The sequence below is a fragment of the Stenella coeruleoalba genome, assembly GCF_951394435.1.
Source record: "Stenella coeruleoalba genome assembly, chromosome: 7".
Taxonomy (NCBI): Eukaryota; Metazoa; Chordata; class Mammalia; order Artiodactyla; family Delphinidae; genus Stenella; species Stenella coeruleoalba.
The window spans coordinates 77,967,663-77,993,758 of NC_137153.1; the positions used below are offsets into that span (position 1 = coordinate 77,967,663).

Sequence of the window (26,096 nt, forward strand, 5' to 3'; positions counted from 1 at the left end):
TTAAGTGTCTCATGCAAATTTATAATCATTAGTTAAGATGCTTAAAAGAGGAGCTCTTTCATTTGTTTCAAACCCAGGGTAGTGACTTTCTCCCTGTTAATTCATGAAGTTCTGGGAGCACAGATAGCATGGCTGCCAACCAGCCCAAAATGATCCCCAGACCATTCTTGTGGGAGGGCAGGACAGAGCCAGTCTCTGCAAGTGTGTCATTCACATCCAGTCATCAGTGCACAGCATGGATAAGAACGTTAGCAAAGATGGGCTGGTGCCAGGAAAGGTTTTAACAATTGACAGTGCCATTTGTTCCATATCCTGCCCACGGACATCAAAGAAGGCCACTGCCCTTTCACCTTTTGTGCTGTCAGTTGATATGGTAGCCAATGGCAAATCCATCGGGGCCGGCAGTGTTTCCCTCCTGCAGCTGATATACATCCATGGCATCTCCAAGGCTAGATTTTCAAGAAAGGAGGGAAAACCTTGGCAAGCAACTTGGGTATATTTCCAGCTTCATAAAATAAACATTTACCAAGGATCCGTGTAGGGATGAAGCATTATTTTGCCAGAATTCACAGTGGCTAAGCAACTGACCTGCGAGTCGTTCATTAGAAGGTAAACATAAACGAATGTTTGCTTCTCAATCGAATTTCCAGGAAATTACCAAATTGAAAGTCACTTCATCTCCATTCGCTTAGCTTGAGGCCCCTGGACATCCTACATTGCCAGTGACGTCCTATATATGCCACTAAGACTGACAGCCCATGGCCCATTATACATGTTTTAGGTTTTCTATGAATGCTATGTCTGTGGCTAAAGGATCCCCAAATCACTAATTTAAAATTTTTTAGTTGGAGCTAATTTCAAACTTACAAGATTAGATTGGGGTTATATATTCCCAGTTGGATATTACAATGGGTGCAAACCATTTCTATCTGCCCCTCATTGGTAATGTTGACTTTCATTACCTGGTCAAGATGTTGCCCAATTTTCTCATTCTATAATTACCACTAAATCATTTGTTATGGTCAGGAACTTAGAAATATTTTTTCTGTGTGCCTAGTATGCAAATCCTTGAATAACTTCTTGATTATGGGACTTTTCTTACTATTGTCCCATTCTGTTCAAGTATTTTCATTTAATTTGCCTTCTTTTATAGGTTCTGATGACCTAGTGAATGAAGCATTTGACTTTGCAAAGAATTTGTGTTCCTTGCAGCTGACTGAAGAAGAGATTGCTTTGTTCTCATCTGCTGTTCTGATATCTCCAGGTAGGGAGGTCTGAGGTCCTTACCTTTTTTTAAAAAAAAAAAAAACTGTTCTCCTATCTTTAACATGAATTGCATCTACCTAAGCCAAGGTGCTCTGAAGAAACTTTAAAAGAACTATATTTTCTTTAGCAAGTTGTGATATTTTTGGACAATTCAAAGAAAAGTAGCCTCAGGTTAATTTAAATATCAGTTTTGTCCCAAATGCAAGAGTAGGATGTGTGGTAAGGGTGACTCCAGATTCAGAAAAGCATGATCATTTCTTAACATATAAATGAAGACAAATAGTGGCCTGAGTTATAACTAAGTTCTATTTTGATTTTAAGAATAAAGGACATAGACAAAAATGTCCAGTTAGGTGAGACTTAGTAGAAATATACCTGAATGAACAAGCCAGCATAGAGACTAAAAAAAAGTAAAACATACATTTTCTCCTCTTTAAATATCTCTTTCGTCGGCTTTTCTATCCAAATTAATGTTGGCGTTCTCACTTCAGGCAAATGCCTCTTCTTTTTTTATGCACTATTAGAAGCTTTAAAAGGAGGTAAGGACAGCAGAGGAAAAAAATGGCTCTTACTAAAGACTGGTAAAGGAAGAATCTCCGATGTGGTGGTAGACATTCTAGGACAGGCTCTGTCACCAGGTATGTGTGTGACCTTAAACACTTGACCCCTCAGAGCCTCAGTTTCCTCACCTGTAAAGTAAGAGGGTTGAGCTTCATAATAATAAACACCTCGTCTAGCTCTGAAATGCAGTAAACAGCAAACAGTTTTCAAAGAAGGTATGGTATGACATTTATAGATCAAATAGCACTATAGCCATTAACATTCTTTTTAAAAGTATATGCTGGCTTGAAAATGTATGGAATCCTAATAAATGCATGGCTCAACAGAATGAAAAGTCAGAGTTGCTCATTCAGTCATCTGTTCAGTTAGACTTGGGGTCAAGGAATAGCAGTTTTATTGACAGTTCTCTATGAAAAGAAAGACACATTCCTGGTCATTTTTATGGTCAAGAGACTCATTCCTTCTATAACCTGTTTATCTCTAGAGACTTGATCTTTCTTATACCTAACATATTTTTCAGTGAGGCTGGAAGAAATTAATCTTCCCTGTGATGGGCCCTGTTGACATGTCACTCTAGCTATGTCTACCCATAATACGGCCTTTACACTTTGTATCTGTTAGGCTTTATTTACTTATTTTATGAGGATTTTTATGAGGATAAATTTTATGATGATTTTTAAAATCTGCTTCTGTTTTTTATTTAACTACTTTATCAAGAATGGAAATTAGTTATCAATTGGCATATCATTACTAACAGTTTCTTTTGTGGCTCTGTCTAAGATCAAGCTGTTCCTCCAAGCTTTTTCCTTTTTCTTTTCTTTTTTTTTTTTAAACCCTAGAAAGTTTCCCAGACTTGGCAGCACAAAGATAAATGGAAGAAGTGACAAGCAATATTTATTTCTGGTAGCAACCACTTGCCAAATAATTTTCCTCCTACCGTTTTCTCATTGCATTTGATTGCTCCCATTGATTATAGTTCAGGTGACGATTAGTTCTAAGCCTTTGAGTCCACAATGAGGGAGCTGGTTTCACTCTGGTTCCTGCTTAATTAAAGGAAGCATTACAAAAGTCACTGTCCTCGTAGGTATGCGTGTGACAAGTCAGTAAATTCCCAGCAGCAAATATTTAAGACATGGCATATCAAATCTAAACAATCCATGAAGATAACTGCCCCAGTTGGAAGGCAAGCCTGCTGCTTATGAGTTAGAAATCAGCTGAACTATGAGCCTTTTTCTAGGAAGAAATGCTAAAGCCATCAAACTCCACGGAGTTTGGAAGCATGTTATTTAGCTTATTCTACCCAGTGGGGAATCTTCCCGCCCCAGTCACAGACCCACACTCAGAGGCTTCTGCAACTCCAAGATACCTTGTTTGCCACCCTGGCTTAGTGCCATATTCAAAAAGGGAGGAAAGACAGTATTCCAGCCTGTGTAGGCTCCATCGCATGCCAGACCCCACCCTTCCGCCCAAGTTCTTGCCATAATAGTTACTGTCTATTCAGCTCCAGATAGTTTAGGGAAGGGAGAGGCAGGGGAACTTAATGTATTCTGATTGACAATTGTCACTGAAGGCTTTTGTGCTCACTTACGTAAGGGTTTGCTTAACTGTTGGCTAGACTTGTCCTGGCCCTGTCTAGGATTACGGAATCGAGTTTCTCACCTGACCTGAACTGTGTTCAGAAGGATCATGTCCAAGTTCTTTTCCATGAGTATTTGTTCAGAATTTGGAGACTCTAGGTGTCTCTTCATTGAAGTTTCAACCTTAGGCGTTGACACTGGGCTGAATTTTGTCACCATGGTATAAAGCGTCTAGGCAGAAAGGAAGGACGGAAGCAGGGAACAAAGGGAGGGAGGAAAGAAAAAAGAAAGGAAAGTGGGAAAGGCTAAAGGAAAGGAGGGATTATCCTATCTATTAAATTCAATATAGAAAAAGAGGACTCAGGATTAAATTTTTTAATTGATTCATGTTGATGCTATATAAATTATAACTTAGCTTATAAAAGGGAAGGGAGATTCTGAATTCCAAAAACACTCCTTTACAATAGGTTTTCTTCACTTCTATAATTCATTTCTTCACAAATCATTAACATAAACTTTGAAAGAAAATCTAAGCGTATGTCCAGAGAAAGAGTAAGAGATGTAAATTGTCACAGACAATAAGACACATGGAGTTTCTCTGAACCACTGTGTCTTTACCTCCACCCTGATTCTGTATGTCAATGTATTATACATTACTGTCATCATAGAATTTCTTATAAAATATTTGTTTTAGAAAAATAATGACGTCTTCAGAAGCAATTTGGAACTAATTTGGAATGGGCCTGGTACTCAGCACTTACATGTATGTAGGTGAAATAGAACAAGGCTTACATTCTGTCCGCTCCTTACCCATTCTTTCCCTTTGTCAGACCGAGCCTGGCTGATAGAACCAAGGAAGGTCCAGAAGCTTCAGGAAAAAATTTATTTTGCACTTCAACATGTGATTCAGAAGAATCACCTGGATGATGAGACCTTGGCAAAGGTAGGTCCTCAGACCCAATGTCACTGGAAGAGCCCAGTGAGCTGAAGAGGGCTAGTCACATAAAGCAGGGGACATTTCTCAGCAGCAGCAATTTCTGAAGATTACCAAAGGTTGCATGAATTTTGAGGTGCACATTTTAAAAGGGAGACTGGGAAATTATAAAAGATTGAAAGGACAATGACTTTCATAGGGAAGGACGATACTGATGGATCTGAACCACAGGTAGAGGAAGACAAATCAATGATACTGATGGATCTGAACCACAGGTAGAGGAAGACAAATCAAAGGACAAATCAAAGACAAATCTTTTGTTTGGAAGAACAAAAGCCTGAAGCAAGGAAACAAGTCCTCAAAAATCATATATGAAGAAAGAGGAGACTTTGTGTCACTTGGGAGTCAGGTCCAGGCAAAAGAATGGGTAGATTTTTATTCAAAATGAGGAAGAACTATTAAGTGATGAGAATTGGGGAACAGAGGGTAGACCACTGTGTGAAGGAGTGAGGTCCCTGTCACTGGTCGTATTCTTAGAGATACTGCCTGGTTTCCTTTCAGGTATGTTGTAAATGACAGTCCTACCCAGAATCAAAGATTAGACTGATGTCTTGTAAATTTCCCTTCAACTCTAATCTCTTCAACTCTACTCTAGGATTCTTTCAAAACGAAGTATCTCAGGGGCAAAAAGCATGTACCGTGCTATCCATTTCGTGATTCAACTTAATTAAAAATAGTGATCTTTAAGAAGAATACTGAGAAAAGTTGTTTACCAAAGTAAAATGATCATAAGAGGACAAAGGAATTTTCTAATGATATTCAGTGTTATTTTAGATTCTAAAGTATCTTAAATTTCTTAAGAATTGGAATTTTTTTTTAGAGGTTAAACAACTAGGAAATGGAGCCTATCCTTAGTTAAAGATGATAGGAATCCTACTCTTTATATTTTTATCATTAAAACCCTCCCACTCTGCTCTTGAAGTTCTTTATTTTAAAAAAGGGGGGAAGACTCTGTTAGAGATACTATCAGATTTTACTTTGCACATACAGAGTACTGCTATAAAAAACCTCCATGAGTTAAATATGCTGCTTCATTATGGTAACATTTTGTTAAAATTAACACATCACTAGGAAGAACATTTCTACACTGTAGAGTGATAGTTCTTTTTGGTGCAACTTTTCACTTACCATGTGGGCAAGGGCAAATCTCCTGCTCTTCACACCTCAGTTTTCTCCCAGGTAAGAGCAAAACTTCTACATACATAAGCAAAACTTCAGATACACTGGGCAGAAAAGACAGTAATGTGGATATACGCATCTGTCTCTGTAATGGCTCCATAGCATATATGCATAAATACATCTGGTTAGTTAATGTGGGCAGGGAGGATGTTTCCTGCATTTGGGATCTCCCAAAGACTTTGGTCCCCATATTTACCACCCTAAAATTAAGAACTTAATAAAATCCAGAGTTAGACAAAAGTTGTTGCTATTCTGCTTAAGGGATCATCTTCTTGTCAGAAAACTGTGGTTTCATCATCTCTAAAATGAAGATCATAATTTCTTACTGCTATAGAGATGTGTAGGTTCAAATGAAATATTTCCACTGCATAAATTCTAACACACTGACATGGTGATTATTACTTCCAAAGAGAGCAACCCTCAAGCTTATACCATTTTCTACTACCTGGTATCCTGGTGGTGGTCTGAGGTATTTGGGGTAGAAAGGAGACAGAGAAATTGAAGATGAAAGATATTTAATAGCAAGAAAAAGAATTAAAACACCAAGTGAAGTCAGCTTAACTCTCTTTTCTCCATCCTTAGTGGGAAAAGTATACAATTATTTTCTTTAAGTTTTTTTTAAGTATAATTAACATACAACATTATACTAGCCTTAGGTGTACAGCATAATGATTCAATATTTGTATATATTGTGAAGTGAACACCACAGTAAGTCTAGTTAACATCCATTCAATTCTTTTCTTATAGAAAGAGAATGTTGCAAAGCTGGGAATCAGAGAAAGCATTAGAGAGGATTATTTCTTACATAAAATTCACTGGAGCCAGATGACAAAGCATTGCTTCCACTGATCAAGTGTGGATATTGAGTTTTTGTGGGGACCCTTCGCTGTAACAGTCATCATTTTGATAGGATGTTCTGTGAACTAATGTGGAGGGACCATGAAAAGGAATGAGAACTGGATTCTCATTTATCCCAGCTCTGGACCGTGTGGTTTTGCATAAGTCACTCCATTTGTCTAAGTCTCAGATTCAACTGTCGTGTCCTGGGGAAGGGAAGAGGGTGAGGCAAGTCTCCTGAGTTCTGACTGCTTTAATACTTTAAGGACAATGGTGCCATTGACATATAGGGACACCCTCTCATCAAACCCACACTCCCCAGAAGGAATAAATAGCTTTATTTAAACCTAAGAAAAACTATTCTACCCTCCCACGGATTCTTCTCATCTTTTCAGAAATTTCTTCTTTTCCTTCATAGTCATGGAGCTCTTCTGCCTCCACAACACCTCTAAAACAGTGACCCCTCTGGGGAATCTGGCGAACATCATAAAACTTATCTCTAGAAAAATGTGCACATACCCAACTGTTGTATTCAAGTCCAGCGGTTCAGGTTACCTCCCCTGTAGGTGGGGTAGATCTGCCTTCTGTGCAGTGTGCAAAGACTGTTCATGCCACCAACCAGTTTCACCCTGAACAGGTGGAGCAGACTTAGGTGAGGTGCAGGGTTCAGACATAGTCATTAGATTTCATCCTAAAAAAACTGTCTTCCATACACTTTCTGCATGCCCACTTCCTGAAATTAAAGTTCAAGTAGCAATGCCTTATACTTTAGACCAAACCTGGACCTAGGGAAGATTTGAAATTCAGGAATTCTTATCCATTAACTAGAAGGAAGGTCTCAACCCCTATATGTTAATCAGTTTGTTTGTTTGTTTGGGGTAAAAAAAAAAAAAAACCCTATTAAAGAGTCTAGTTTCCTCTCCTCATGACCATAATAATAACATGTAGCATATTTGTAATAAACCATCAGAACCACTGGCTGCTTAGTCACCTTGGACAAGGGACTTAACCTCTCTGTGCCTCAGTTTCCTCATTTGTAAAATGTGATAAAAGATAGTATCAATGTCACATGGTTATTTTAAGGACTAAATGAGATCAAATATAAACAAGCTGCATGGTTCATCACAGATAGTACGTAAGTGCTGTTGGAGTTGCTGTGGACAGAAGAAATTCTGTTTCGGCAGGGAAATGTTTATCCAAGAAATGGGTATATTTGAGCTAATCAACTGATGAATGATAACTATTTCAAAAGATGGAAGTTAGGGGTTTAGGGAGGTGGAGTATGACATTCCAAGAGATGGGGGCAATGATATAGACGTAAGAAAGTATAAGGTATACGCAGGCTATGAATAATAGTTAGATTTGGCTGGATCCTGGATTTGAGAAGTGAGGAAATGAGGTCACACTGGTCACTTTCACTAAAGCTCGTGGAAAAAAATACATATACATGTAATACGTATAGAATGTATGTGTATATGTATATGCATGTATACATATATATTTTTAAGCCATATGACTGGGGGAGGCAGCCCATCTGTTTTCTGGGCTTCAGTTTTCTTGTCTCTGAAATGAGGAGGTGGGACTGGCTGGTCGTTAAGTTCCCTTCAGTATAATATTCTTTGACTCTAAAAGAGAAAAACAAAGGTTCCTTCTGATGTCTTCTGCCTTCCATTGCTCTGTCCCGTGCGACAGTTTTAAGGACTCTTTAGATGTTCTGCCGCTACTCTAAGTGAATAAATAGACGGATTTCTACAAGTCTTGCAGATTCAATTAGTTCTATGGCAATTGAATTTAGGGTGATATTCCAATCCCAAAGCTATGAAGCATACACTGTTTATAAAGCCTGCATCCAGGGGTCAGCATTCCCATCAGGCTTTCCGTTTCTAGCATAACAATAACAAAACTGCATCATCAACAAGGGGAATTTGTCCTACTGTAACAGTACCAGGTAACTAAATAAAAACTTAGAAGAGGGGGCTTCCCTGGTGGCGCAGTGGTTGAGAGTCCACCTGCCGATGCAGGGCACACGGGTTCGTGCCCCGGTCCGGGAAGATCCCACATGCCGCGGAGCGGCTGGGCTCGTGAGCCATGGCCGCTGAGCCTGCGCGTCCGGAGCCTGTGCTCCGCAACGGGAGGGGCCACAGCAGTGAGGGGCCCGCGTAATGCCAAAAAAAAAAAGAAAAAAAAAAAAAAAAGCTTATAAGAGGGAAGGCTTACACAGCCCTATTTTACACGTTAATAATTGAAATATTACCTGAAAGAAATCACTCCTGGTCACTCTCACTTTACTAGTGCTATTAATATACATATTTAGGAAAAAAAAACAGCCACGTTGACTCATAGATAGGGTCTATGGAGCACAAGCACTGATTGAGAGATTAGTGAAAACTGCCAAGGGTCATTTACATTGATTTTCATTGTTTGCTCACTGAGATCTAAAGAGACTGTGTCATGATTGATGATGGGATGTTTATGCCTGAAGCCTGCTTATTCTTCGTTCAGGACACTAGGTGTCACATTAGAATTCCTAGTAGGTGGGCCTAGGGATTCATCAGTTTAATCTTAAACAACACAGTCTGTCCAGTCAGGACTTAAGGGGTCCTAGTTCAGATGATGTGGCTATGTGGTCTGAGCCTCCTTGTTCCCCTGCATATTTGGTTAGGAATTTGTTTTATATTTAAATTTTCTATACTTTCTTGAAGTATAACATACATGCTGGAAGTTCTTAAATCGTAAGTGTTTAGTTCAGTGAATCATCACAAAGTTAACATACCCATGTAACCACTGCCCATGTAAAACTTGGCACTCCAGGAGCCCTGCTCAGGTTTCCTCACATGGTATATACACTGTAAAATAATGCAAGAGTCAAAATTATAAAAAACAGTTCAATAGATCATCCAAGTTTTTAAATTCCAAATCGATACTCAAGAAACATAGCTTTCTCATGGAATAGTTTTCTACTTCAACCTACATGTATATTGAGTATGTACTGTATGCCAGATGCAAAGAAGGGAAAGGCAAATAACACATGGTCTTGGCCCTTTAGCGAGCGGTTTCCTTGAGGGATTCCTGTGAGAGACCAAATTATTGCAATCCATTTTAGCCATTTATAGTTTGCTGGCATACACTACAGGTCCAACACCCAGAAATGTCAAGGGTTGTCCATCGGACTAATGGTCTATAATAAGAAGAGAGGTTTTGATGTTTCTCCTCACTCATCAAGTTGCAGGTCAATGCATTAGTTAGGACTCTTGGGTTACACATAACAGGAACCAACTCACACCAGGTAAAGCAAAAAGAAAATAATAAACTAATGCAGAGAAATCTCATCTAAGGTAAAAAATTCAGCCCCCATTCAGGAAACACTAGAACAGGGAATTAGGAAGCCTTCAGAATGCTCCATCTCACAAGTCTATCTCTCTTTATGTATCTACTTTATTCTTCTCCCTCTCTGAACACCAGTTTTCTCTGCTTCCCTGAAATATGGGTAGCTCTTAGCTCCTTAGGTCACTCATAGTTTCTGCTACATTTAGAAAGTAACTTGCTGGCTCACCGTCTGATTCCAAATTCCAACCCCAGTTAAACCGAATGTCCACTTCCACTTTAGTCAGCCATTCCCTGAGAAAACATGCCATACAGCGTGGATGCCAGCATGGAGTAAGGATGGTGAGAGAGGGCTGTGACCTGAACGGATATCTCCAATTCAGTATGAGAAATCTAGGCCAAGTGTCTAGGTTTAGCTGAACAAAAACCCAAAAAAGAAGTGAGTGGGGAATTTCCTGGCGGTCCACTGGTTAGGACTCTGTGCTTCCACTGCAGGGGTCACGGGTTCGACCCCTGGTCGGGGAGCTAAAATCCCGCATGCCGCACAGCCAAAAACAAACAAAGAAGTGAGTGGACAAGAGAAATAGATGTATGTAACCTCACTTAATGTGTCCTGTCTTTCTCAGTGCTTCTGAAGTTTCTTCCACTTTGATCAAGCCATTGTTCACTTCCTGCTTCAGGTTGGAGGGCATCTTGATGGCCTGGAAGCCCACATGAACACAATCCTTAGTTTTCACCTCTGCATGTTCCATTCTTCCAACATCAAATGTACCAGCTATACAATTGTGGATTTTCTCATAAAACCACCCTCTGGAAAAAAGCATAGGATTATTATCTCTTCTCCAACAGCTGCTTTTTAGTCTTGTAAGACCCCTGTAGGTATAAGCTAAAGCTTCCTTCTTGCAAGAAATGTTTATCATAAGAGAGAGATGAGTGTGAAAATGCCTTTTTATAGACCGTCTGTCTACTCCTGCTATGGAGATTATAAACATGAAGACATTTCATGATTTGAAATCGACTACCCCCTCCATCTCCAAGTGCTTCTGGATCACCACCCCAGCTGTTTAAAAAGTTGTTGAGCCATTAACTGCTGCTGAGGTGAGCTCCCTTTGACTTGAGGGTCCTCCACCTGCAGTACATAATATTAATGAGCAGTAAGTGACTGCCTGATGCTTCCTCCAAGAGGCCCTTCTGGGCTCTGACAAGTGCTGCCGCTGCTTCCTCATGGCCTCCTGGCCCATGGTGCCTCCAGAGTGATGGATGCCCCTCTCAGCACTTCTATTCCCACAGCTAATTGGATGCCTTGAAATCAGTCCCTCCTGAGAGCACAGAGGTTGGCGAAGCTCTTTTGTCTTTTTCGGTGTTCTTTGCTCAAGTGGTCCCAATGCTCTATAAGAAAAAGCATTTGTCACCATTCAACCCATTCTACAGATGAGCAACAGGGACAGGATTGAAGTCCCCTAAAAGAGGGAACTAGATCCTGAACCAGACTCTTAAACCTAGTTTTGGGAAGGAAAGAAGCAGGAGTCCATATTTACTTTCCCAAACCAAACCCGTGGTTAAATATTTCCAATAAATGAACTATGGAATGATTTTGGCCATCCTCATACATTTAATTTTTCAACCACCCATTCTCTAAAGGAGCAGAAAACTGCTTTAAGAATTGTAATACATAGAATTCTACTTTATGAATCACAGTTTACTAAATGAGCAACTTACTTTAATTGCTACAAGAAAATGAAAATCGATAATGATGTTGCTTTTCATTTCAATAAAAGTAAATGGCTGATTTTCCCCATGCACTAACCCACAATACACAGAGACTCAATTTTGGGTGCTTGGTTAGCGGCTAAGCTGGTTTCTTGCCCTCCATGTTATTTGGCTGAACAAGCATGACCTTGACTATTTCTCTCCTTGAGGGAAACATTATGTGGGAATGACACATGACATCTAACACAGATATTGCCAGGATGGGCCAGGCACTCCATAGATAGTGTTGACTCATTTAACCCTTACAACAACCCTCTGAGATAGGGACTGTCATAACTGACATATGACAGATAAGGAAGCTGAGAGGTTAAGTGACTTGCCCAAGATCACACAGCTGTAAATAGCAAGTCTGGGAGTCAGACCCAGACAGTCAGGCTTGAAAGCCCATATTTTTATCACTAGACTAATTCTCTTTATATAGTATTTGTGTCTCATAGGGAACTCAGGAAATTTCATTATTTGTCTCTCACCAAACTAACAGAACCAAGCAAATGAAACCTTCCCTCTCTTGATATGATAACTTTTTTTTTTTTTTTTTTGCGGTACTGGGCCTCTCACTGTTGTGGCCTCTCCCATTGCGGAGCACAGGCTCCAGATGCGCAGGCTCAGCGGCCATGGCTCACGGGCCCAGCTGCTCCGCGGCATGTGGGATCTTCCCAGACCGGGGCACGAACCCGTGTCCCCTGCATCAGCAGGCGGACTCTCAACCACTGTGCCACCCGGGAAGCCTATGATAACTTTTTTATCGGCCTCCTGAAAAGAAGCTAACTTGACACCCCGTTACCGGGACTATTTCTAATATGATAAAGAATTTACTCGTCTAAGAATTTACTTTGAAAAACAGTTGTAAATTTATGAGATTCGAACCTCTTAAACAGTGTTTCTCAAAGTCTGTTCTATGGACCCAGTGCACCAGCATCCTCAGGATATTTGTTTCAAACATGAAATCTGAGCTCCACACCTAGATTTCGTGAAACAGAATCCCTAGGAGTGGATCCCGTAATCTGCATTTTTAGGAAGCACTCCGATGGTTCTGTGCACACCAAAGACTGACAAGCATTACAGAGTTGCATCTGGATGTTTTAGGAGCTCCACACATCATCAATTCAACTGCAGATGATTATAGAAAGCTTTCAAAGTCTCTCTGCCTTCAGTAGCTATTTCAGGGAGAATTGTAATGTGCAAGAAGTGTTCCGAAATTGTTGCAGTCTCCTTCTGTGTGAACCAGCTGGTTAAGAAAGCTTGAATAATTTCCCAAGGGACTCTAGTTAAAGTGGACACTTGTGCACCCTTTACCTATGAAAATATAGAAAAGACACGGCTTTCCACCCTGGACTCAAAGAGAATCTTTCAGAATGGGATTCTGATAATTTTTCTCAAAACCCTACGAAAGACCTTAGCAGAGACTATGAGACCTAGCATAATCTGACCAAGCAGCCTCCCCAGCTTTATCCTTGAACATGCTCACCCACGGCTCCAGTGACAATGAACTTCCTTCAGTTCTAATAGCACCGATGATCCTGGAACATATTATGTACCCCCAGCCCCAGCGTCTAGTTAGCTCTCCCTCTCCCTTCAGAGCCCAGCTTAAATGGTCCTTTCTCAGAAGTGCCTGCTTGAAGCAGTCAGAGCATTCTATTATCTACCACTTGTCCTAGCATCATTCCTCCATGGCACTCACCAGTTTTTCGGTCTGCTTTTGACTGTGTGGTCACTTTATTCATCTGTCTTCTCCCATAGTTTATAAGCAACAACAGTACTGTTTTGTGAATTCTGGTGTCTAGTAGAAGTGTCTGCTACCAGTTTAAATACCTCATAATGTTGGAGAGAAAGTCTTGATTCTCAGTCTAAAATTTAACATCCATTCTATAAAGATTTCATGATTTTGTTTTCATTTCTATCCCTATCATTAAATAGCAGTGGAACTAGAAAGTCTGAACCCCAGACTTCTTTATGTGTTCTAGATCCCTTTAATGAATATGTCAACAAGTCTAATCCTGATGCTATTTTTAAAGTTGCTTATAGTGTGGTTATATATTCATTAGTTGTTAAAAGGAAAGTTAATAAAAGAGTGGAAATTTCTGATTTTGAAAAGCCACAAAGTAACTATCTATTTCCTCCTTTACTTCAAAGGCTGAAATGGTTTCTTATTATTGAATAGGGTAGGGAGCACAGTGGGCCTAATTGGTGATTAGATGGGTTTTACTTAATTTTATTGTCACTTTCAAGTGTACCCTTGGTCAGCTGTATGAACTATCAAGCTTATTGTTTGTTAAAGTATTATCTATATAAGAACATTTCTTATTCCCACAGTAATTTGATCACAATGACATTTGGTTTTAAGCAATTTTGACACTAAATGATGGATTCTAAGTGTTCCAAAATTATGTGTGTCAAAAGCTAGAATTGTTCAGAACCTAAGACCTAATAGCATTTAACAAACTGTGGATATTTTAAATTATTAAAACACTGTCTTCCGGGTATTTAAACTCAAAAAATTACATTCTACATGATACTTATATATCAAAACCTAACAATTATAAGTGGATATTCTCCCATGAGTTTTTGACACACCTCCTTAAGGAAGCTGAGTGCCAGTGACTTCCCAAATTCTCCCTGGATTAAATATAGGTTTCATTTTACTCATTACGGTGGGAAAGGAGTAGAGAGCTACCGGCAAGCTAGTGACCTTGACAGAAAAGCAGTCCAGATCGTTGTGAATTACACCTCATATGATTTAGGTTACACCTTCCTAACACTGTCACCTTCCAAAACTAAAAATTCTGATAGTCACATCATAAAAAATCTATGGGAAATGATAGATAATAATATTAGCTAACAATTGTATTTCATGCCTACAGTAATCTTAACACTTTCATACAAATTTCCTCACTCAGTTTACACAACAACGCAATGAAGTACGTGCTATGAATAAGCCCATTTTACAAATGAGAAAACTGAGACATAGAGGATGGCACAGCCACACGGCCATTTAGCTATTTTAGAACCAGGATTCCGACTCAGTCAGCCTGCCGAGAGAGCACCCCTCCTAACGATTAAACTAAACTACCTCCCGTACCTACTTTATATAAGAACAGTGAATTAGGAAGCTTGGTCCTGCTTTCTTTCCTTCTCTTTATTTTCTCGTTAGAGAGTCAGGGAGGGAGGTGTTTTGTTTTGTTTTGTTCTAAAGGAGAAGCTGAAAGTGAGCCTTCTTTCTTTTTGAACATCTTTTTCCAAAGCCAGTTCCCTTCATCTGAGGCCAGGAAGGACACTGATTCAGGAGACAGAGCACTAATGAGCTTCCCCCTTTGTCTCCTTCCCTGTCTCTCCACTCTGCAGTTAATAGCCAAGATACCAACCATCACGGCAGTTTGCAACTTGCACGGGGAGAAACTGCAGGTATTTAAGCAATCGCATCCAGACATAGTGAATACACTCTTTCCTCCGTTATACAAGGAGCTCTTTAATCCTGACTGTGCCACCGTCTGCAAGTGAAGGTGACGAGCGAACTGTCTCATAGTCATGGAATGCAGCACCATTAAGACAAAAGCAATGTGTTCATGAAGACTTAAGGAAAATGTCACTACTGCAACATTAGGAATGTCCTGCACTTAATACAATTATTTTTCACCGCTACAGTTTGAAGAATGTAAATATGCACCTGAGTGGGGCTCTTTTATTTGTTTGTTTGTTTTTGAAATGACCATAAATATACAAATATAGGACACTGGGTGTTATCTTTTTTTTAATTTTATTCAGGTATGTTTGGGGAGACAACTGTTTATAGAATTTTATTGTAGATATATACGAGAACAGAGCAGTACTTTACATGATTACTTTTCCTGTTGATTGTTCAAATATAATTTAAGAAAATTCCACTTAATAGGCTTAACGATTTCTATGTTTTTAGATAGTTGATGCATGTATAAATTTGTAGCTGTCTTGGAAAGCACTGTGCATGTATGTAATGGGTATATAATATCTGAGAATATTATATATGACTATTACTTATACGTGCACATGCACTGTGGCTTAAAATACCATACCTACTAGCAAAGGAGGTTCAGTCAGGCACTATTATGTTATTTACCTTGTGTTATATGTTACCTTTATGTTAGACAATCAGGATTTTGTTTTCCCAGCCAGAGTTTTCATCTATAGTTAATAGCAGAATGGTACCAATTCAGAAATGTCTACAAAGGAATAAATATAATGCATGACCTCTGTATAAAAACTCTGTTTCGATCAATGACATCAAAGCCTTGTCAAGATGGTACATATTGGAAAAAAAAAATCAGTATTTGGAGCCATTTTCCTGTTTTAAGAATTAGGCCACAGATAACATTGTGGAGTCCAGGGCTTTTTTGACCAAACAATAGATATTTCCACCAGGACACATAAAACAGTTTTTTTTTTCCTTTGGATTTCAAGTTGTGAAAGAACCTTCATTTTGGTGCTTATTGTATCTTTAACAGAGAAATACAGTCTGTAGATTATGACCACCAGCAATTTTTGCTAATAAAATTAGAGGAAAAGAGTAGGTCAGAGCCCAGGGTCCTAATGCCATTTCATGTAAACATTTTTCTCTCTAACCATTTTTTTTTTTCAAAGAAGAGGAAGAAAGAGAATATACAAAGTAAGGAAGTAGTTCTTTATGTTCATTCTCTTGAATAAGTTTGTTAGAAAATGCAGCAATAAAGGGGGAGGCAGGACTTTCTACGTCCTTCTAGTCTGGGGTCTCTAATTTTTTCAACTCCACAATGCTGTATTATAAAAATATAGCAAAACCTTGATAGATTAGATTAGAATAAAAGATCTGGGTTATTCTACAGAGCTAATACACCTCAAAGCCAAAACTATTTCCTGTGCCGTCTGGAATTGCATCATCCACCTAGCCGGGGATTATTTTTTTAGCAACTTTTAAAAGTACAGAATGCAAGAGGTGAGATCACGATTAGACAATTTGGATTTCCTAGTACTTCCTCACTTCTCCACTTGCTGACCAATCAAAGCGATCACCAGAAAAGCATAAATTCCAGGGAGTTTGTTCTGCCTGTGTTCTGGAGGCCTTATGCCTTTGGTCTCATTTGATCCAAAATAAGATTTTTTAAAAGGGAGCTAGAGAAGAGCTTAGTGTATAAGACAATGAAAATTATGATCTCCTATAAGTGTAGCCTGGCCATCAACTCATGAAGACCTGCCCTTTTCTCCTTGTCCAACACACACACACACACAAATGCACACCTGCTTTGTGAAGTTTCCATCAGTGGAAACTTTTGATTTTTTTTTTTTTTTTTTATCTCTTATGCTCTCCTGAAGTTAGATGGTTGAGAGCCATCTCCATGATGCCACAGAACTGCAAACTGATGATCAAAGAGTAGTGTTAGTCTTTGCTTTTAGAAAACAGAGTCTTTGCCCACATCATGATTGATGAATTCCTAACCAATAGGGAAAAACAGAAAGGCTTTAAAATAATGAATCTCTTTCTCAACTACCGTTATATTCAATTAATTTAACTACATTGAACCAAATTACCTTCAGTGTCTAAGAAGACAGCTGTAGACTGCTTATTATGCTGCTACAGGGACTCAATTCTTTTTGGTGTAAATGTCACTCCTGCTAGCTCTTTGTATAAAGAATTAATTCCAAGAGTCATATTTCCTTCTAATGGAAAGATTACTTTACTGATTGTTAGGAAAACAGGGTAATGGAAGGCACTCAATTAAACCAAACCGTTTCCAAATGCAATGTATGTTTTATGATTGGCTTGTGATAGGCGATGCTTAATGTGTCTACTTGGTGTTTCCCTTTGAGCTTTGAACTTATGTCAAACTTTGTTTTCATTGTTCTGTTGGCTTAGTGTTTCCAATTGTCAGCCTGTAATTCCTGCTCAGTTGCAAAGGGAACCATTTGTTTCCTCCAGTTTACCTTAGAGGATTTAAATTGGCTCAATTGATGAAGTGGCTGAGAATTTCTCCTCCCCTGTCCCATGGGTGATATAGGAAAAAGATTGTTCCCCACATTTGCCTCAGGAGGTACTGGATTTGAATTTGTGTCGTTTCCAGTAGTGCAAGCATTTCACTGGGACGGCATGAACCTTTTGAAGCTAGGGGACAGGAAACAGCTAGCAACTGAACCAGAACAAAATAGTGGAAACCAGTACACACTCAGCCCCGTTCAGTTGAGAAAAGAGATTTCCATTTTTCGCCACAGTTGCCAAATCTGTCCCTTGAAAGAGAGCCAAGTCATGTTTTCAGTGGTAACAAAGCACCTTTAAAAGCTGCCCTTTTGAACATCTCCTTGCTGCATCTCGAGGTATTTTGAAATTTCAGTTAAGAACAACTTTCTTTACTACACGCAATCTTTGTCCCTGCCCCATGAAGACTCATGAGTGGTTGCAACACATTCATGATAAAATGTGCACTGGAAGAAAGGACCCAGGATCTGTACTTTTCACTTCAAACTTCGTAAATGACAATCACTGCTTGATGCAGATGTTGCACTGTATTCACTCAGGGATGTTTTGTTTTTTTAAAAAAGAAAAAAAGAAGAAAAAAAAAAAGTACACCAAGAAGGAAGGAAAAAAAAAAAAACAGGAAAATGACAACAAAATGTAAATGGCATAAATTAAATATGCCAGTAAGAGAACCTCTCTGACAAGGCTTTCAGACCAACGAGCAGTAACTTCATGTTGTAAGCTGAATTTACTTTCACTATTTGGACTTGCTGAAAAGTTGCTCATGAGTAGGAATAATTTAGTCTCATTTTCTAAAATCTGCTGAGAGCCAAATGATCCAGCTGCCCCATCTATAGGAATATGTATCTCCCAGAGAACCCAAGCTTCCTATACAAGTCCTGAGCAAGCCATCTCAGTAGCATTCGATGAACCTGACAACGGAGGTGACCTGTGGTCTGTAAAAAGAAAGGCAAATTTTGGAGGCAATATAGGAGAATAAGGGATTCCACATCTGGCTTAACATCTCACATCTGCCCCAACTCTCCATGACTCAGGTCCTCTTTGTATTCCTTTTTCTGCAGCTCTTTTATCCCCAAAGACTGAAAGCTGAGGGTGGAGATGTATTCGACAAACATAACCTTTCTGGATTTCCCTTGTTTTAATAGTGTCTTCAGGGCTCTGGACTAAAGGACCACTGAGTAGGTGAAAACAGAGAATATAGTGGTCTCTTGGGTAGACTTCTTTGACAGAATCTAAGAGACTCTGGATATTAACAGTAGGTGCCAGGGGGGCATCAGTTCATTTCCTATCATAGCTGCCTGTTCAACACATAACTTCATAGCAGTCAAGCTCAACTGCTTGGAGGAAACCTCGCACATGGATAGTCAACTCAGGCTCACTTTCTACAGTCCCATGGGTACCAGACTTGACTGCAAAAGCAATTCTTGTGTCCCAAGGACGCAACTTAACAGCTTTTTTCAAAAACATCAGTCAGCTGCAAATGATGTCAGTTTTGTTCCATGTTCTTTGTTTCCATTTATTATAGAAGCAAGGAAGAATTCTACTGCTATTGGAAATTAGAAGAAATAACTTTTTCACGATTCTTTTTTCTCTGTAAACTTTAGTTTCCAGTGGGTTACGACGATTGACAGGAAATTCAGGCAAGGATGTCTGTGCCCAGACAGAACCACCGTTCAAGAGAACAGCAATAACTTTGAAGTGTGCATCTGTAGTCAAACTTTGTACAAAGTCCCTCTAAACAGAAAGAAAGGCTCACCATCTGCTTTAGGTGAAGTGGTATTTGATTTTCTGTTCCCAACTACTAGTGCAAGCAGCAACCTGATACGGGAAACCACGTGGGTCTTTAGACAAGAGTTGACAACCATTTGGGGTTGGTAGTAGGGGAGTGTCTCAGGACACCAGAGGTACATGTTCATTTAAAGCAAAGGTTAAAAATTCCAAAGTCTAAAAGGGCCAGGGAGTGGATGCAAATGAGCTTGCCACTAGCAGACCGGTGGCCAGCTAGCAAGGAAATGCCCCAATGAAAAGGGGCATCCAACAGTCAGCAAAGCTGAAGTATTGCTAAAGTTTCTACATCTTATGCAGTCTCTTGAGTTGTAAATGTCAGTTGATTCAGAGCTTAGTGCAGACCAAACAAATATGTCTCTGGGCAGAAGGCGGTCCACGATTTGCAACCCCTGGTTTAAAGCAAAATCCAATCTAGGGGCCTGTTTGGCTGGAGCAAGTCTGTCCAGATAAAACTCTGGATGATATCAGTCGGGGGTTAGGGGTCAGGAGATCTTGCTCTTCTGATTCTCAATTTCGTTTTCATATTTGACTATCACTGCTAGAATATATAGTAAGAGGTCAGCTTTAAAAATGGCAAACAGTCTAAAAATGAAAATAATTTAATGATGGCTTATAAAAGACACTTCCATCCGTTTTGCCCAAACTCCCAGCTTCATAGAGCCAGGTGGTCAGATTTCTTGCCACTTTTCTTCTGAAAGTCCAATGCACAATTTTTATGCTTTTGAGTCTCAGTGTGTTTCTTTAGATGTGTGGCTTCATTATCTAGGAGTTCTTACTTTTCCCTTGGTTGTAGCTAAAGAATTCATTCAATAATCACAATAGCATAGTCCTCCATTGTTATGAAGTGCGGGACCATGGACCCCTTTACAGTGGATGGGGGTTGTCTGTTGGTGCACTTTTTTCCCAAGCTGCTGAAATTCCTCCAAAGTGAACCGGCCATAGTAATCTTTGCCTCCTGCATGACTGTAAGCACAACCTCCAGTGATCAGACAGAGCAGCTCAGTGATTGTTCTTATGGCCAAAAATAAAGCACAAGTTTACCGGCATTGAATAAGCCCAGCTGAGGGAAGCCAGGGAATGTGCATCCCCGCTGGGCAGCATGATCCTTCTATAAAACCATGCTCTTTGGGCAGCGGCTGGAGGGCATTTGCCCGCCTGGGTCACGACCAGATGCAGACACACACTAGGTATGTCTGAGAAGCTCCAGATCCCATCTCCAAGCACAGTACTGTCTGCTTCATCTGATTAACACACACACACAGGAATGAAAACTACACCTATAGAAAACTGAGTATGTATTGTAGAAATGTAGAGGAAAAATAAAAATATTTTTTCAAATGTAATTACTTTTAATATATGCTTGTGGAAGGTCTAATACAATGTATGCTGTCTCTGTAATTTTTTCTGTAAATAACCAGAGACAGTGAATACACTGATTTTTCTATGTCTCTGTTTAAGCATAAGACTTTGTAACGATTTTTTTAGAGGGGGAAAAACCAACAAAGAGCGAATATGTACTTGCTTCCTTTCTGCGTGTTACGTACTTCTCAGAAACTGGTTGTAACAGTTTAAGCATCTTGACTGGTCATTGGTGTTAAGTGTACACTTCTTTTTATAAGACAGCTGAGAAAGGGACAGGGCTGTCAATTAAATCTGCTCCAAAGAATCTGTATTGAAGATTGGCCTAAGACCTGCAAACTCTATCTGAACTAGACAACATGAAAAAGGAAAGTTTTAAAAAAAATGTTGCCTAAGTCCTCTTTCCTCGTAGCAAATGGCTTAGTCCATATCCTTTCTGCATGGAATAGCTTAAGGAAAACAAACTCTGCTTTCTGATGAACAAAATATTTTTGTACACATTTATTTCGTATTAATAACCCCAAGGTCAGACCACTCATTCGCTGAAGCCATAACTGACCTTTACCAAATAAATGTTGTCAAGAACCTGGGGGAGGGTTGGGGAGAGACTGAGAGGGAGGAAAATTGAAGGTGTCATGAGCTGTAACAACACAGGCAGGAGCAAGTCTGATGAACCTGATGCTTTTCCTGCATCCCAAATACGAGTTTAAAAGGCTAGTATTTTATGATGACCGATTTATAATTTAAAAAAAAGATATTTAGATTTAAATGAGACTTTCCAGTATTTTTGAAATCCCTGACAATAATTCCTTGCTTTTAGGGTTGAGAGAAATGATTTTCATATACTTCCAACATTCAGAGATTTAATGTTTTTACCTTAGCTCCAGCTTACGCGTGTAAAGTGGAGAGCAGCGCTGCAACCTCCAGCGTTGAAACCATGTGCTGTTAGGGGCTTAGCTGTACCTACCGACCACTACTGCACCTTGAATGTGCAGCTTGTGTCTCTTACTAGCATGCACGTCATTGCTGGCAACGCGCACCAGGTGCATTGCCAGACGTATGTAAAATAAAAGTATGCACTCTAAAAAGCATAATAATTATTCTTTTTTAAAGGAATAATGCCTCCTATAGTCTTTGATTTTTCTGGAGCTTAATTACATTATTTCATGTATTATTATTGGCCTATAGAGGCAAAAGGCAAACTACAAATAAACCCAGTGACATATATAGTTTTAAAATCTACAATTTTCTGATCTCTCTCTCCTTGTTTAACATGTAAGGCCTAATTTCTGTGTACGTGAGTAAAACTGCAGCCTGAGTCATTTAGGAAGTAAGCATTGAGTTTTTTTATTATAAATATGCTAGAATAAAACAGCACTCCCTAACAATTAAAAACAGAGTTTTATATTACTTTAGAATGTAATAGGTTTTTGTCCTTATTTTATGTCCTGTAAATTATTAGTTGAATACTGTTAGCATTCCCTGATAATGCACACATGATTTCTGAATGTTTTCTGTAAATGACAATCAATGTTTATGAAGTTCCCTCCTTTAATGCTGAACAAAATTAAAAGAAGGAAAAGAAAAAGTCTTGCCTCGTTTTCTTTTTCTTACACAGGAAACAAGGAGGCTGTGAAGAAGATAGATTTGGCTTTGAAAACATTATTCCATGGGTTCCAACTTACAGAGTTGCCCTTTTTCTAGTAAATACTGGGTAATTTTTTTCTGGAAATTCTTGTGTCCTCATGGACTTGGCCTGAGTTAGAAATGCTCATTGAGAAAAGACCCAGGCTTCATTCTAGCCAAAGAGCTTACAAAGTTGGAATTAAAATGAGAGCAACACTCTCAAAGATAATAAGTAAAATAAAGCTAATAGCCCTCCTTTCCTAGAACTTTCACAAAACAAAGGCCCTGCTAGAAGAATCATAAGCAACTCCTCTGCTGTTGAAGTAAGTTACAGCAGGTTTGAAATACATGAAAGTTTTCAGATAATAATTCATGATTAAGTCTCTAGATCTGATTTTTTTTAAACAAATCATCACCAAGCTGCTCCAACACCAGAATCAATGCTCACCAACATACGAATGCTCTGAGTCTTATCTGAGCTGTAGTCAGAAGCGATTGAAGATAATCACAGACTCACAGTGATGTTTTAAAAAAAAGTTCTAAGAGGTGATGGTAATTTTTCAGGTGCTTGGTAGTTGTTGCAGGTTGGGGTCCCTAGAGCTGAGATGTTCTAAGAAAAGTAGTTTAAAGCAAGATTTAATGATTTTAAAACTAAAACCACTGGCCCATATGACAGGATGAGCATCAGAAAGCTTTCTGTAGAGTCTCTCCCAACTTTAGTCTTTGGAACCAGTAGAAACCCTTGCAGTACGTATGTTTCAAGCAACTTCTCAGCTCAAAACGTCCGGATCCCCTGTGGACCTGAAACAGAACTGCACTGATGTTTCTGTTAGAGCACCACTTGTGTCCCTTGGTTTCTAAGATGGTCTTCAAGTGACCAGAGACATCAAGTACATCAACACAACCTATCCCAGGCTCATGTCAATTGTCACCAATAGGTCATAGAACTCTTTACTATAAAATCATCTAAACTTTTAACAGAAACCTAGATTTAAGCAGCACTGAAACTCAAGGTGAAATTTACCATTTTTTACATTTAGGTTGAACCATGTAAGATGACAATTATTAACCTTTGATAGTGCTACCAAAATTACGAATTAAGCCCTTTTTGTGCACAAAGCTTTGTTTCATTCATAGATCCTCTTCTTTATTTAAAAGTAAGAACTGGGCTCTTTTTCGTGGCGCCTCGGAGGCGGTCGGCAGCTTCAGAATGATGCTGAACATCTCTTTCCCGGCCACTGGCTGCCAGAAACTCATTGAAGTGCACGATGAACGAGAACTTCGAACCTTTTATGAGAAGCGTATGGCCACAGAAGTTGCTGCTGACGCTCTGGGTGAAGAATGGAAGGGTTATGTGGTCCGAATCGGTGGTGGGAACGACAAACAGGGTTTCCCCATGAAGCAGGGTGTCTTGACCCATGGCCGAGTCTGCCTGCTACTGAGTAAGGGGCATTCCTGTTACAGACCAAGGAGGACTGGAGAAAGAAAGCGCAAATCTGTACGGGGCTGCATTGTGGATGCCAATCTGAGCGTTCTCAATTTGGTCATTGTAAAAAAAGGGGAGAAGGATATTCCTGGACTCACTGATACTACTGTGCCTCGTCGCCTGGGGCCCAAAAGAGCTAGCAGAATCCGCAAACTTTTCAATCTCTCTAAAGAAGATGATGTCCGCCAGTATGTTGTGAGAAAGCCCCTAAACAAAGAAGGTAAGAAACCTAGGACCAAAGCACCCAAGATTCAGCGTCTTGTTATTCCACGTGTTCTGCAACACAAACGTCGGCGAATTGCTCTGAAGAAACAGCGTACTAAGAAAATAAGGAAGAGGCTGCAGAATATGCTAAACTTTTGGCCAAGAGAATGAAGGAGGCCAAAGAAAAACGCCAGGAACAGATTGCCAAGAGACGGAGGCTGTCCTCTCTGAGAGCTTCTACTTCTAAGTCTGAGTCCAGTCAAAAATGAGATGTTTTTAGAGTAACAAATAAATAAGATCAGACATCACAAAAAAAAAAAAAAAAAAAAGAGTAAGAACTGGTAACGTGTTCCCATAATCACACTAGGCTCATGTGCATGAGGCATTTCAGGTATCAAAGGAGTAGCCAGGGTTTGGCCTCATACTCCAGTGGCAGCAGCTCCTTGACCAAAATAAAGATGAGGTAGAAGTGAAGCAAACCCTCTAATGCCATCTTGGTAGGAAGGTGCCTCAGGTTACCAAGCCACCATACTATAGAAGTTTTCTCTGTTTTCCAAACTTGAACTTGCTAAGCTTAAGTGGTTGAATAAAGATTATTCTAAGAGACTGCAGAATTGTTGATGGCGATGCCTCACAGATCTTAAATCTCCCAAGTTCGTGGAGTAGGGCATGGCATAGTGCAAGCATTCAACAAATGTGGCAACTATGTATTGGGGTCCATTCTCCTTCTGTAATTTTAGCTTCCCTACTATCTATTCCCTGTCATCTTACTGGTTTTGCCCTTGAGCAAATCATCCTCCAGCAGAGGCACCAGATATAGACATGCTTTTTACCGTAAGAAATGAGAGGGGAAATGGTAGCCCACTGGCAAAGGGCATTGGAAAAATGCTCTTTCCCTTCCTTTCTCCAAAGATTTAACCAAAAGCAATAAGAGAAGGAGCCTGAGTGGCTAAAAAGCCTGGACTTGCCATGTCCCTCTCAAATCTCCCAGTCTGGTTACATCAGATGACAAACTCTCAGTCAAAAAGAAGAGATCTGGAGAACTGATTAATTCTTAAGCTATATCACTGCACAAGTAAGAAATTTTAGAGAAGGTACTACTTCCTAGGAGATGGAACCCATTATATCTGTGACCATGTGTTCCTGTTGCCGCAGTCATAACAGTGGGCCAGATGTCATCTTAGTCACTGGATACTTTGCATGTGGCCAGAGATGAGGGAAACAAGAGAGAGCTTGCAGGATTACACAGTAGGTTTGGATGGGCCAGGCCTACCCACATTCCATGAGTCGGAATTAATCCCACAGAACCACATAACAGTAAAGGTTATGGGAAATGTAGTCCACTTGCGTGCCCATGGGAAAGGGAAACCAGGTTGGGAAACACTTAGCAGTCCTGACACAAATGTGAAAGGAGTCCAAGAAAATCTCTAATCTGATTTCCTATCAGATACTGCAACAAACATTTATCAACAAATACTTATTTCCACTAATACATGCCAGACACTATGTACTGGGAATACAGTTGTGAAGTTGGACAGATATAGACTCTGCCCTTACGGAATCTATGCTCTAGGTCCAAGAAAGATGGGTATACAAAAGGGTGAAAACTAATACAAATAACTAGAAAAGATAAACTTTATGACAACTGTTACACTAGCTACAAAAAAAATTACACAGTGTTCATACAGGTGGTTACTTATTCTCTATTTAATTCTACTCTTGAACTCATTATCACCCATCATAGCCCATTCTGGTGTTTTTTGTTTTCTGTTTTACAATGTTAATTATTTTATTAATTTCTTAATGGTGAGACAAAAATCTTCCTTCTCTTATCTTTTATCCCCAGTTGTAGCTAGCTCTGCTTATTAAGACTAAGCAGAGCAAGTGTATGTCTAGACCTATTTTGGCATATCAACACCTTAGATAAAACAGATATATCGTTCACTCGTCACTCCCAGGCTTCTTTTTTGCACATCGAAAATTATCTGTTACCCAAACATTCCCCACAATGTAATCCGCTCATAAAGACAAGTGTTGTTCACTTGAAGAACCTCATCGGAACAACCAATAACACAAATCAGTGACAAGAGAATCAGTCGGACATCCTGCATATATCAGTGATGTCAGTCATATCTGCATTTAGAA

General features: G+C 39.5%; 1 protein-coding gene, 1 long non-coding RNA gene and 1 pseudogene across 4 annotated transcripts in view; 2 read left to right on the plus strand and 1 right to left on the minus strand.

Moving 5' to 3' along the window:
- The window catches only part of RORB (RAR related orphan receptor B), a 57,937-nt gene extending 34,503 nt beyond the window's left edge, over positions 1–23,434 (plus strand). For both annotated transcript variants that reach the window (XM_079926193.1, XM_079926192.1), the window contains 3 exons: positions 1,154–1,264; positions 4,235–4,347; positions 14,851–23,434. In XM_079926193.1, coding sequence (XP_079782319.1) covers positions 1,154–1,264; positions 4,235–4,347; positions 14,851–15,006 — 380 coding nt within the window. In that variant the 3' untranslated portion in view covers positions 15,007–23,434. The remainder of the gene's footprint in view (positions 1–1,153; positions 1,265–4,234; positions 4,348–14,850) is intronic.
- Positions 5,426–26,096, minus strand: part of LOC307188710 — a 44,404-nt gene continuing 23,733 nt past the window's right edge. The window contains exons 4-7 of the long non-coding RNA XR_013829046.1: positions 10,342–10,548; positions 9,188–9,260; positions 6,934–7,043; positions 5,426–5,621 (exon numbers count right to left, since the gene is read on the minus strand). This is a non-coding gene — a long non-coding RNA (uncharacterized lncRNA). The remainder of the gene's footprint in view (positions 5,622–6,933; positions 7,044–9,187; positions 9,261–10,341; positions 10,549–26,096) is intronic.
- LOC307188709 (small ribosomal subunit protein eS6-like) lies at positions 23,441–24,286 on the plus strand (annotated as a pseudogene). The gene has a single exon. The product of its transcript is annotated as a small ribosomal subunit protein eS6-like (transcript).